This window comes from Hydra viridissima, unplaced genomic scaffold (genome assembly GCF_058129835.1).
Source record: "Hydra viridissima isolate aposymbiotic clone 2 unplaced genomic scaffold, HvirCarnegie_v1 scaffold_8, whole genome shotgun sequence".
Taxonomy (NCBI): Eukaryota; Metazoa; Cnidaria; class Hydrozoa; order Anthoathecata; family Hydridae; genus Hydra; species Hydra viridissima.
The window spans coordinates 18,025,251-18,037,500 of NW_028324307.1; the positions used below are offsets into that span (position 1 = coordinate 18,025,251).

General features: G+C 32.8%; 1 protein-coding gene and 1 pseudogene across 3 annotated transcripts; one reads left to right on the forward strand and one right to left on the reverse strand.

Annotated features, from left to right (window-relative positions):
• LOC149885457 (uncharacterized) lies at positions 1 to 8,497 on the forward strand. Of its 3 annotated transcripts, XR_016454675.1 has the most exons (3): positions 13 to 130; positions 756 to 886; positions 988 to 1,416. XR_016454675.1 is itself a non-coding variant. In XM_090094695.1 (2 exons), the coding sequence occupies exon 2, from the start codon at positions 5,882 to 5,884 to the stop codon at positions 7,031 to 7,033; it is 1,152 nt and encodes a 383-aa protein (XP_089950821.1). In that variant the 5' UTR covers positions 1 to 130; positions 5,863 to 5,881; the 3' UTR covers positions 7,034 to 8,497. The 3 variants fall into 3 exon arrangements, 2 of the variants coding, with proteins under 2 accessions (XP_089950821.1, XP_089950823.1); XM_090094695.1 differs by lacking the exons at positions 756 to 886; positions 988 to 1,416 and adding an exon at positions 5,863 to 8,497 and having other exon boundaries at positions 1 to 130; XM_090094697.1 differs by lacking the exons at positions 13 to 130; positions 756 to 886; positions 988 to 1,416 and adding exons at positions 4,483 to 4,700; positions 5,863 to 8,497.
• On the reverse strand, positions 1,819 to 3,904 carry LOC149885458 (uncharacterized; annotated as a pseudogene).
• Positions 8,498 to 12,250: the final 3,753 nt, after the last annotated feature.

A 12,250-nucleotide genomic window follows, 5' to 3' on the forward strand; every position in this document is an offset into this window, starting at 1 on the left:
CTTTTTATATATCTACCACTCTAAATTAGCATGTAACTCAAGTGTAAAGAGAAGCTAGAGTTTTTAATGGCTAGCATTCTTGCTTTATATTCTTTATTATTACTTTCTCTAGAACTCTATGCTAGTTTATGTAAGTAGTGTTTTCTTTCTGTTAGCATAAAAAAAATGATTTACCTTTATTCCTATGAGACAAATCATTTGAATATTGCAAGAAAAAAAAACGCTTCGAAAGAGAAATAAAAAGCAACATAGTGAAACTATGATTATAACTCACATAGTTGTCTCTAACGCAAAAAAGATTAAGGTTTGTTTTTTTATGAAAAAACTATAGATCAGGAGTCAGCTCAATAAATATCTGCATCTCTTATCCTTAATCTTTTCAACGGATTTTTGATTTAACTAGCATTCCCACTTCACGAATGAGATTTGAAAAATGCACTTCGATTTGCTTGGATTTTTAGGCTGGATAAAAGGCCAAACTTCGGATAACAAATTTATGTTTAAAAAGTTTCGGTTTATAAAAAATAATTAAAGATGAAAGTTTGACTCGAAACACGAAAACAGGAAGTTGCCGAGCTTAACATAGAAATAATTTTGTTTCTATGTTAAATTCGGCAACTTCCAGTTTTCGATCAATTTTCGGCACAAAGAATTTTAGATCAATTTTCGATCAAATTTTGTTTCGATCGATGATTTTCAATTAAACTTCCAAGTAGTAGCATTTCAACTCCTCAGAGCAATAATCTTTATTACAGGATAAATGAGCTAGGATACGTGTGAAGGCATCCCAAAGTCATTGTTTTATAAACAAGTTTCAATTCAAATACTAGATAATCTGATAAAGGCTGGAACACTCAACCGATAAAGAGCAGTGTTAGGAAGGCAGGTGAACAACCCCAACAATATTTGTATTTTTCCTCGATTTATTTTGCAACCATTTTTGTAAAGTATGTAAAGCTGTCAACTTGACTTTGTTCTTTCTTTTAGCTTCGAATGGTTATAAAGGAAGCGTCTAGAATTCAAATGAAGCCTCCCAAAAAAATTGTCTTTCATTTGTTTCTGGGAAAGCTAGGATAGATTTTTATCTGATTTTTTATTAATGATGCTTTTTCCCCTCTAATGATTTTCAGGGGGGTGACTTTATAGTAAGAATTCGAAGGTTTTTGATAAATCATTAAAGTCCAGCAATCCAAAAGAGCTTTTAAAAATTTTTTCTTACAATTTATTTTAAAATCTATGACGGACCTATTTTATTTTTCTTTTATTATTACCGACCGCATCAGTAGTTTAATCTGTAAGAATGTTGGCAGCATAGCAATGCTGTGTATAAGGTTCTTTTTTTTGCTATTACCATTAATATAAAAAGATTTTAATATATCTGTTCTTATTAATTCAATTAAATTTTGTTGGCGCTCCAGCCTTCCGTCCAGAATGGTTTCATTTCAAAGTAAACAATGAGATAAACCATTTGGTTATCATTAATCAAATATTTTTTTGAACACAACTTTTCTTATTATGAGAAAGGATGAATAGCTACGTGGAATATTTGGAATTGTTAAAACTTTAAGTCAATTATTAAGTAAATTGAGCAAATACAATTCAGCTGCATATTTGTTTCAGAATCTTCTCCAAATATAGCAGTTGCTGCCAAATCCTTATTTGCCTAAAAAATATTAAACCTCTTTAATTACTAATTTATTTAAATAATTTTCAAATTTGAATTGTTTAGGAGACTATTCTTTACACTTTTAAATTGCAGGAATTTAGTTAAAAATGTCATCAAGGATTTAACATTAGAGTCCTTGATGGCTGTCCTATTCAACTATTAAGAGAAAAATTAATTCTTTGATCTTCACCCTTGAAAGACGCTAGTGGAGGTACTCCAAGTAGGTAAATCTCTCCGTTAATGTTAATAAAACAGCCATTCTATCCCTCGTTAATATTATTCCTTTGTTTAGCTCAAACAAGGTCTTGCGATTAAAATGAATTATGCATGGATATGGAGATGCGTCTATGGCTACTTTAATATCTTCTAAAAATTGTTCCCATGTTTTCATTTTCTTTTTTTGTTTTTTTTATGTGCGGTAGACTGACTGCTTTTAATTTCTTTAAGATCAACATCTGATCGATATAGAATTGCATTTTTTACCTTCTGTAAAACATTTGGTGATATATCACAGGCTGTAGCAGTAAGCGAAACATTACCAGCAAAAGTATCATTTGGAGTATTTGGAATTACTGTGTATGGGTTTTCAGAGACTTCTAAATGATACCAATCACCTGGATCGAAATAAGATTCAGTTGAAGAATCATTGCTTAGAATTGTATCTATAAGTTCAAAGTTGGGTACATCATCTCTCAAACTATTAGGCTGTGAACGATTTTTATTCCTGATGCTTTCTTTCGCCTAATTTACAGAAAAATTGTAGTTTTAGTTTTTAATTGTAGAATTAGTGGAAAACAGAATTAGCAGAGGTTGAACCAGAGCTAAAGTAGCTCATTAAAAGCATTAAATACCTTTTTTCTTTACTTAATATCCTCTGAACCAATAAAAAACTTTCTTTCCTCTTCCAGATCTTCAAGAAATTCTAGATCTTTAATATTGTCTTTAAGTGATCTTTTTTTATCTTTCTTGATCATGTTATTGAGATTAGAATTACCAACCCAAAAAATTTTTTTTATTTCAATCTCAAATTCGTTTTGTTTAGCCAAATCAACGCTAGTTCCCCTTTTTGCATTCTTTTTTCAAGTTGGAATAGGACTTATGCAAATTAAAAAGTTTTTTAACTAAACATAAATCAGATAACACATCAAATTCAGCTTTATTCCAGGTCTCTTGATTTTAGACAAAATACATTCACAACAACTATCTGACATGTAGAAAAATTTTTTTAAGGGGACAAGTAATGATATTTGATTTTGGTGCAGATTGACATTGTTGGTTATATGTTAAATATTGAAGAATATCCAAGCCTGTTGGAAGTTGTATATCTATATAGAAAAATTTAGCCATTCTTTAATAAATATTTTAGCGACTGATTCATTTTAATTCCAGTATTAATAAAAAAGTTTCTACATAAAAAGTTCCGTTTTCATTGATCTAAGTTGTGCTTCACTTATTTTTAATGTTTATTGTATGTACTAATCTGTATTTATTAGAAAAGTTTAAAGTAATAAACTATTAGAATTTGCACGAACATTAGACATTTAAAAAATACCAATTTTCATGTTTTTAAATACCACTAAACAGATTTTTGAGCAATAGGAAGAAACTATATATTTTAAAACAAAAGTGTAGGTCTATATATATATAGCAGAAAAAAAAAATTGAAGGAGGACATTACGAGAAAGTTGTGAAAATTTATTATCCGAAATAAGTTATATATTTATGTGTTTCATTTTTATTGTTATTACTATTATTAATATTAAATTGCTATTATAATTATCATTATATATATATATATATATATATATATATATATATATATATATATATATATATATATATATATATATATATATATATATATATATATATATATATATGTATATACTATTCACGAAAGTTTAAACGATTGCAGAATTTTTGTCAAGTATGTTTGGTTTTTTTTTAATAAAGAAAAACTGTAAAATGATATCGACTTAATTTTTTTTATTTGTTAAAGAAAAAGTAATTAGCTTTAAAATGAAAATGAACATGTTATAAAAATTTTAATATTTAGTTAGAAAAAAGCTATTACAAAAAATCTTACACGAAAAATAAGAAGCACAAAAGTTTAAACGAATTGCAACATTCAAACCAAAAATGAAAAAAAGAGCAAAATTAATATTTGAAGTGTCCTCATTTGTTTTTATAGCAAAGATAAACTCGTTTATGCATTGATTCAACTAACTTCATGCGCATTACGCGAGGTACCTTCAGCCAGTACTCATTCAAAAGTTGCTTTAAATGCTGAGTTGATTGAATTTCATGGTATGTCAGTTGATTGTCGATCCAAGACCAAATATTTTCGATTGGGTTGAGATCTGGTGATCTAGGGCACAAGGGCATCACATTGAACATTTTTTTCAAAAAATATTCTTTGAGTGTGCTGTATGAGCTGAAGCCCCGTCTTGTTGAAAGATGAATTGCTTGCTTCTGCCATACAAGTGTCTGATTGATGGAACTAAACACGTTTCCAATGTGTTCTTGTAGGTGTATTGATTAATTCGGCCTTCATACAGCTCACAGAAGCCTATACCTTTGTAAGAAAAACATCCCCAGATGCCAACCGAACCTCCACCGCCTTGTCGACGATGTTGCAAAAACCTGTCTGAATATTTCTCAGTTGTATATCTTTTGATTCTTCCCTTGCGGTTTACAACTTGAAAGTTAACTTCATCACTCCAAATAACTTATGCCCACTGTTCTACAGACCAGTCCAGCCTTTCTTTGGACCACACTCGTTGTTTACGTTTATCCGTGATCGAAAGAATAGGTTTTTTTAGCAGCTATGTACGTTTCAATACTTTTGTCCGACAATGTTCGTCTCACGAGCTCTCTGCTAACTTTTGGATTATTTTTTGACTCATTGAAGATTTGTGCTAGCTTTTTGTAGCTGAGTCTGGCGTTTTCTCTGCTCATTCTGAATATACCATTTTTGTCACGGTTGCTGAGTTTGGATGGTCTCCGAGTACGCGGCATGTCGGAGACGTCCTTGGTAAGTTCCCAGGTTTTGATGGTTTTTCTAACGCAATATTCAGAAATGTTAAGTATTTTGCCTATTTGAACGTTTGTGTGATTTTTTGTCCGCGCCATACCAATAACTTGCCATTTGATGTCACTAGAAACTGATTTTCAACCCATTTGCACGCAATTGAAATTAACTTGAAATTCACAATATTTTAAGTTGATTTTTAATGAATTAAAATCTACCTGATGATGTTGTGATCAGTTTTTTGATTGAAAAACTACTCAATTATTTGCTAACTAATTGATAAATTCGCTGCGAAAAAAAATTTCGCAGCGGATTTATCAATGAATTAGCAAATCATTGATCCTAAATAAAATCGTTTAAACTTTTGTGAAACCTCTTAGTTTGTATCACCTACCTTTTAATGAAATTTCTGAGTAAACGGTAATGAGTAAAAACCTACTTTTTTTTTATTCTATTAACAAATAACCTATTTACCAAATTGGAAAAATAATTATTTTGATATCTATTTCCGTTAGATTTTTATTCAAGAAAAACCGAAGATTAGATTTGAAAATTCTGCAATCGTTTAAACTTTCGTGAATAGCTGTATATATGAATACTAAAACTAATTATATTAATACTAACGTTAATATTAGTATTAACATAGAAACATATGTTAATACTTATAAATGAAAGCATTAACACAGACAAAATAGAAAACAGTTTAAATGTTAAAGGCAGTTGTAATTAATATTACTTGTTATCATTTTACGATGTTGTTGTAGGAAAAATGATTTTTGCAAAATACTCGGCCGTATAAAAAATAGACTGTTGCTAGTGAAAAAAATAAATATATACAAGATGCTGCATTTACTCAACCATTTTTGTTAAAAAAGAAACTAGAGACTTGTAACTTAAACAAAATAATTTTGCTAATTGCAGGAGACTCAATAAACAGATATCAAAAATTTCATCTTAAGAATTACTTCTGACTATCTGTTGTGAAAGATTTCTTTGCAGGGCCCCAACACTACAAAATTAAATATTTTATATTTTCACAAGAGGTGAAAAGCAACTTGCTTATTTTTTTTACAACATTTCTAAGGAAACTTTTAACTATTAAGTTTGGACTTTAGCCTACGCTCTTTAAATAAAGTGCTTAATACTAAAAAAACATTGTTTTTAGAAGAATCTCTTATATAAACATGAATGAGCCATTCTTTGATGGAGAAGATGACTCCCGCTCTGAAAGATTCGTGGATACCAATAAAAGTCAAATATGTGAAAGTTCTGATCTTAATGATCTCATTTCTTTTTATCAAGGAGATCTTGTTTTTAAACGGGTGGAAACAGTAAGAAAATCAATTTATTACTTGCGCAACAACTGGGAGAAGTTTGACCAGTTTATGAACAATTTAATAAGTTTTTTGACAAAGCAAAATGGCGAGTTTTATCCTGAATTAGAAAAGATATTTAAACGTAAACGTAATTGGTGCGATGTTGAGGAAAACACTACAGAATTTCTATCTCTCAAAGATGAGTTTGATGTAGTACACACGTATACGACAAATAAAGGCTTTAGGGAAATCTTTAAGATTATTATTAATATATTTCGTGATGAGTCATCAGTAAATTATAACGACAAGATCTTAAACGCTGTATTTCTTATTGAATTAATTAATATTGACCTCTACAACTACGTGCACAAGTATCCAAAATATCAATCTTTTAAGGGTATTGTTTATCGAGGAATGGCTGTTCAAAAAGATATATTTGATGCTTTTGAGAAAATAATGAGTCACCCTGCTGACAAAAGGTACATATCTATTCCTATTGGGTTGTGGTCATCTAGTCTTAGTTTGGATGTTGCTGTTAACTTTGTAAAAGATGAACTGAAAAAAAATTTGCAAAGTTTTCCACTGATGTTGAAAATCCACGTGTTGAATCTTGATGATGAACTCTTGCAGTTTTATCGCAAAAAGTATAAGCAGAGTGTTGTAAGCACCATAAGCGCAGTGAATGTGGAGGAACTTTCTTTTTACAAACATGAAAAAGAAGTTATATTACGAGGTGGCTTTTTCCAAGCTTTAAAATTCTATCATAAAAATATACAAGATATTGATTTCCACGTTTTGGATTTGGTGATGCTAAATACAACCAGGGATCACCTAAGTAATCCTACTTTGCTTGGTGCTTTGGATGACGAAGCAAGAATTTTATACTCAAATATGATTGGATTAACTCGAAACAAGTTTATTGTTACTTACTGCAAGGAGAACAACTTGATTGAAGATCTGGATTTTTATGAAAAAGCTCTCTCTAATTATGAAAATAAACTAAAGGAATTGATGCAATAAAAATAAACTTAATTTAGCGCAGTATTATCCAACTATTTTAATTATTACGTCACAATTTTTTTTGGTTAAATATGTTTGAAGTTCAAATCTTAACATGGAATCAATTGCTTTTTTTTTTCATAGAAAACAGCGTAAAAGGTTTTATTTTTTAATTTTTACGTAAAACTGTTTTTTAAATTCAAAACTAACATTTATATGTACAAGAAATATTTTACAGCACTAAATTATTCTTCCAAGAATTTCTATCAAATTCATTCTTTCACAAATATGCACAAAATAACGGATGATGACAAAACACAAATATGCACAAAATAACGGATGATGACAAAAAAATGAGACTGCGTTCAACTTAAATCTGCATGTACTAATGCCATTAGCTGCATATATATTTTGTATGTATTTTATTTCAAATTTATTCTAGTTTTAAAGAAAAAAAAAGTAATTAAATTTCAACGATTTTAAATGAAAATAAACAAATCTTTGCAAGAGCTTCTCCGTGAACATGTGTATGGATTTTACATGGACAATAAGCAAAATGGTAAATATTACACTTATTGTCATTTTAAAGCAGAAAAAATACCAAAAGCAATCATATACCGTAATTGAACGCGCAGAAAATGGAATCGAAACTCAAAGAGTTAAAGGAAGTGGTCGAGTCGCAAAAAAAATGACGAAAAAGAACATTACCAAGCTGAAGACCATGTTTGACCACAAGGATGGCGACTCACAAAGACAAGCAGCTAGAAAATTTGTGTGCGGTCAGTCCTTTATATGCAAAACATTGAAGAAACACACAGATATTAAATGCAAAAAAAACAAAGATTCCATTAAGAACAGAGTCACAAAAACGCAAAATAAGCACCAGATGCAATCGATTATACAAAAAATAATTGATGATGAATCTTATTTCACTTTGAAGCATAGCACCATTAACGGAAACCAAAATTTCTACTCAAGTAACACTGCTTTGACACCGACAAGCGTAAAATAAGATCCAGTTGAAAAATAAGAGCAAAAAGTGATGGTCTGGATTTGCGTTTCCGCTAAAGGTATTCCTATACCATTTTTTGTACCTTCTAAGCAATCAATCAAGCAAGAATTATACCTGAGCGAGTGCATCAAAAAAAGACATTCCTTTCATCAAAGCAAATCAACTAGACGACAATAACATATTCTGGCCTGACCTAGCAACATCGCATTACGCAAAAACGGCAGTGGAGTATTTCAGAGAAAATAACATCGATTTTTTTGAAAAGGAAGACAACCCTCCCAAAGTACCTGAATGCAGGCCTATTGAGGACTTTTGGTCTCAATTGAAAGGAGAAGTATACAAGAACAACTGGCAAGCAGAAACTATTGATCAATTTTGCAATGGAATAAAGTATTGCTTGAATAAGATCGACTTTACTGCCATACAACGCCTTATGGGATCGGTAAAAGGTCGAATCGATAATACTCGTAGAAACGGAGTAATAGAAGATAATTAAATATATATTTTGATAGCTCAAAAATTTCTCTACTTAATAGATTTTTAACTATAAAAAAATCATTTAAAATAAAGGAGTTATGCCCTTTTAAACGCAGTCTCATTTTATTGTCATCACCTTATCATTAATTAATCATCATACTTACATCAAACATAATATCATTATTTAATCATCATACTTGATCATTACTTTGTATTTGCCATGTGTTTTAGCATATTGGATAGTTTAGATATTTGTAGCTATTTTGAAGATGGTAATCCATAATTATTTTTTGATATTTAGCTGCTTTAAAAGATCAATTTTAGACAATTGTTATCTAACAAAGCTTGACCAATTTTTGTTCTCATTTAAGCTAAAATTTATAACTTATCCTATCTACATAAGAAATGAAGATTAAGAAATATTCATGCAATGAGTCTTTAAACAAACCCCAAAGTATTCTGCTTTTATCTAGAAGTATTGGAGGTTTAAGTATTGGTAAATCTGAAATTGAAAAATAATACTTAATCTACTCCTTAATTGAGGATGGCTTGGTCATAATAGAGCCATGGTATATGGAAAACCTCTTTTTCAGCCAGAGTATAATATTGTAAAGAAAGCTTTTGAAGAAAAGTTACCTTAGGAAACGAGTAGTAGTAATATATACCTGCTCAGCCAACCTGGAGTTTCAAGGGTAAGACTCTGAGGTACTCCTAGGTTAGCCCATGGATTACCTCAGAGCCCTATGCCACTACGATAGGCTGGTTAGTTACTAGCCTAGGTAGAGTGCCACCGACCACTCCTACTTTAGCACCAACTGGGCCTGGTCCCAGGCTTTCAGAGCCTGAACTGAATAAAATATGAGTCAAGGGGAGGCTTAAAGATGAGCTGCGATGGCTCGCTATGAAGACAGATGACGCATTGCCCGACAAATGTAATTAGAACCATAAAAGGTGTGTAAGAGGGGAAGAAAAAGTGAGATATATTGAGGAAATGATTGTCATCGGGGATCTAACATAGACCCACCTGTAAACTTCAAGATCTACATAAAACCTTGTACTGAGTGTATGGATGTGTCACTTCCATGTCTAACGAGCAGACCGCAAAACGTTAGTGATGGTAGTTATCTTGGGGGTGGCAAACACTACTATCCTACACCAGATTTTAATGAAAAAGTTCTGTAAGAGCTAACTACACCACTTCCTAATGTCATCTTGGGAATACCAGATGTTAAACAGAGGGAGAGGCACCCATATTCACAAATGGTATTCCAGGCTGCCCAATAACGATTTTTGATATTGAGACACCGTTAGTCTACATCAACGCTGGTTTCACGTTAGGCCGGCGTATAGGAATGTCATACTGATCTTTTACTTCCACAAAATATTTCCACCATGGAAGTAGAACAACCCCTAAAATCGGTTATTTATAACAATTGCTTTAAATTTCGCGGTAAGCATGGCCAAAACCAGACATCGAGCTACCCACAGGTAAGTCCTCAGAAGAACACGAGGCAGAACTGAACAACTTAACGTTGGATTCAGCGTTGGACCGCTGTTAAAAACAGAGTGTACCTGATGCTTTCTCATAGCTAGGATGATATAATGTTGAACACCACCAATTCAATTGGTGAAGAATAACACCGATCATACAGAACTAACACACAATGGTCAGAGAGAGACTCTACCCAGCGTTGCACAACCTCATGACCGTACCTTCCATAAAAACGCTTGCATCATCCGTGATTTCAGAGACAACACTAACGACACTATCAGCTACGGATAGGTCTACCCTGAGATTCCAGATAGTCTTCCAGTGGATATATAAAATAGAGAAGGTCGCTGAAGATTACCGATTACTATCGAAAAAGATTACCGATTACTATCGGCATCATATCGAGCCTACTCAGCGTCATTGAAAAGTGGTACAAATCTTCTTCAAAGCGTTATCACACTCTATATACCCAACCTTGTGCGGCAGCGGCCTGCAATCAGCTAGGCGTAAACGCCGCCACTTATGATTGGGAATTTACTGTCGAAGAGTTCAAGGCTCTTTAAAAAAAATATTGGGCATATCTCTACACTGTTGATACGGACGTGCAAAAAACGTTCAACAACGAGATGGAAAACCGAAACTCTTGAAAACATTAAGCTATACCTCGGAGCGCTTTATTGCCTGGTTTAACGATAAAGCTGGCGAAGCGAGGCGCTGCTTCTTCACCCCTCATTCCTGGGATCCAGCTGGACAAGTTAAATCAACATGCTAAACGGTGCACAACATTAAGGTCAACGGAGCTGTACCTAAACCGAAACGGTGGTATACTTCTCCAGAAAGAACACACAGAACATGCTGAAGTACTGGGTTATTATCGAGATCATTTTTCAGGTCAGCGTGATCACCCAAGGGAAAGAATCTCTTGACAAGCCCTGTTTAGGGTTTGTCAAGAGATTCTTTCCCGTGGTTTGTCAAGAGCTGACACACAGATCGCCAGCAAAAACCATGGGGTTTCATTACAAATTCATAACAGCTCAACACCCCTATTACCATAGGTGAATATTTATGTAGCGCATATCGTCTCGAATTGAGGTGCGATCGGATCTCATCAACTTTAGGCAAGTCTATACCACTCCCATTCTCATCGATTGTTTGGATGAAGGAGCTCCTGTATTTTAAGGGGAGAATCGCCATAGCATTCAGGTGGTCTCTTAAGAGTTGGGAGACTGCCATATATCTCTGCCCGATGATCCACAGGCTGTGCTTAATGTGGCACCCGATTATAGCAATCTTACAGTGTGGCGACTTTCGGAGTCCATTTCCTTTTCTGCGATGCAGATTTTGATTATGAAGATGCACTCTTCTCCAACTATTAATTCAGAAAGAACCTTGAGGATTTTCTGGAAGCCGGTATTATATATGTTTTTTGGCTTTACTATTTGAAATTTTTGTCGAGCATCAGCTTGGGGTTAAGGTACGTCTTGTTCGACTCCAGTGTGTGACATATCAAAATTTTTACGGCTTCCGGCCGGCGATCAAGCAGATGGATGCACAGCTTTGTCTTACCTGTGTTTGCAAAGATGATGACCTTCTATTTGGTTAACCATTCCAATTAGTGGTGTCCAACCTTTCTAAAATGACGAACACCAATAAGACTATTTTGCTTGACTCATCAGAATCATGTCTGCAGTGAACGCCGCGATGCTCCTGTCAACCGAATATTTGAAGTGACCACTGATCCTGTCCCTAACTTCAAGCTTGGATTTGACGTGAACAATTATCCTCTACCTGTGATCTTAGTATTGGACCCGAACGGTGGTTGGCTGAAATGTTAAGAAACTATGATTCTAATGGCGCCAGAAATATTATCGTGGGCTACACCGTCACGATAGTACACTAGATTCAAGTCACAAAACTAGACTTTCAAATTTAGAATCTAAAACAGCAAAGGAGATTTTTATCTGTTTAAAATTAGGACATTTGTTAAAATTTTATCATTAAAACTATTCATGTTGACATTTTTTGGGCTTTGCATTGCAATATACTTTATTATCATGGCTTTGTTAAAGATGGCAACTGATCATTCTGCATTTTGAAAACATGATTATATGTTTCATTACAAGCACTTCTGATAACAAAAAAACCAGTGAAACTCAGCTTTATAAAATCTGGTGTTTAAGTGGGTTCAAATATATTTGAATGATAATGATACAAAATTGCAAAATACATACATACATACATACATACATACATACAT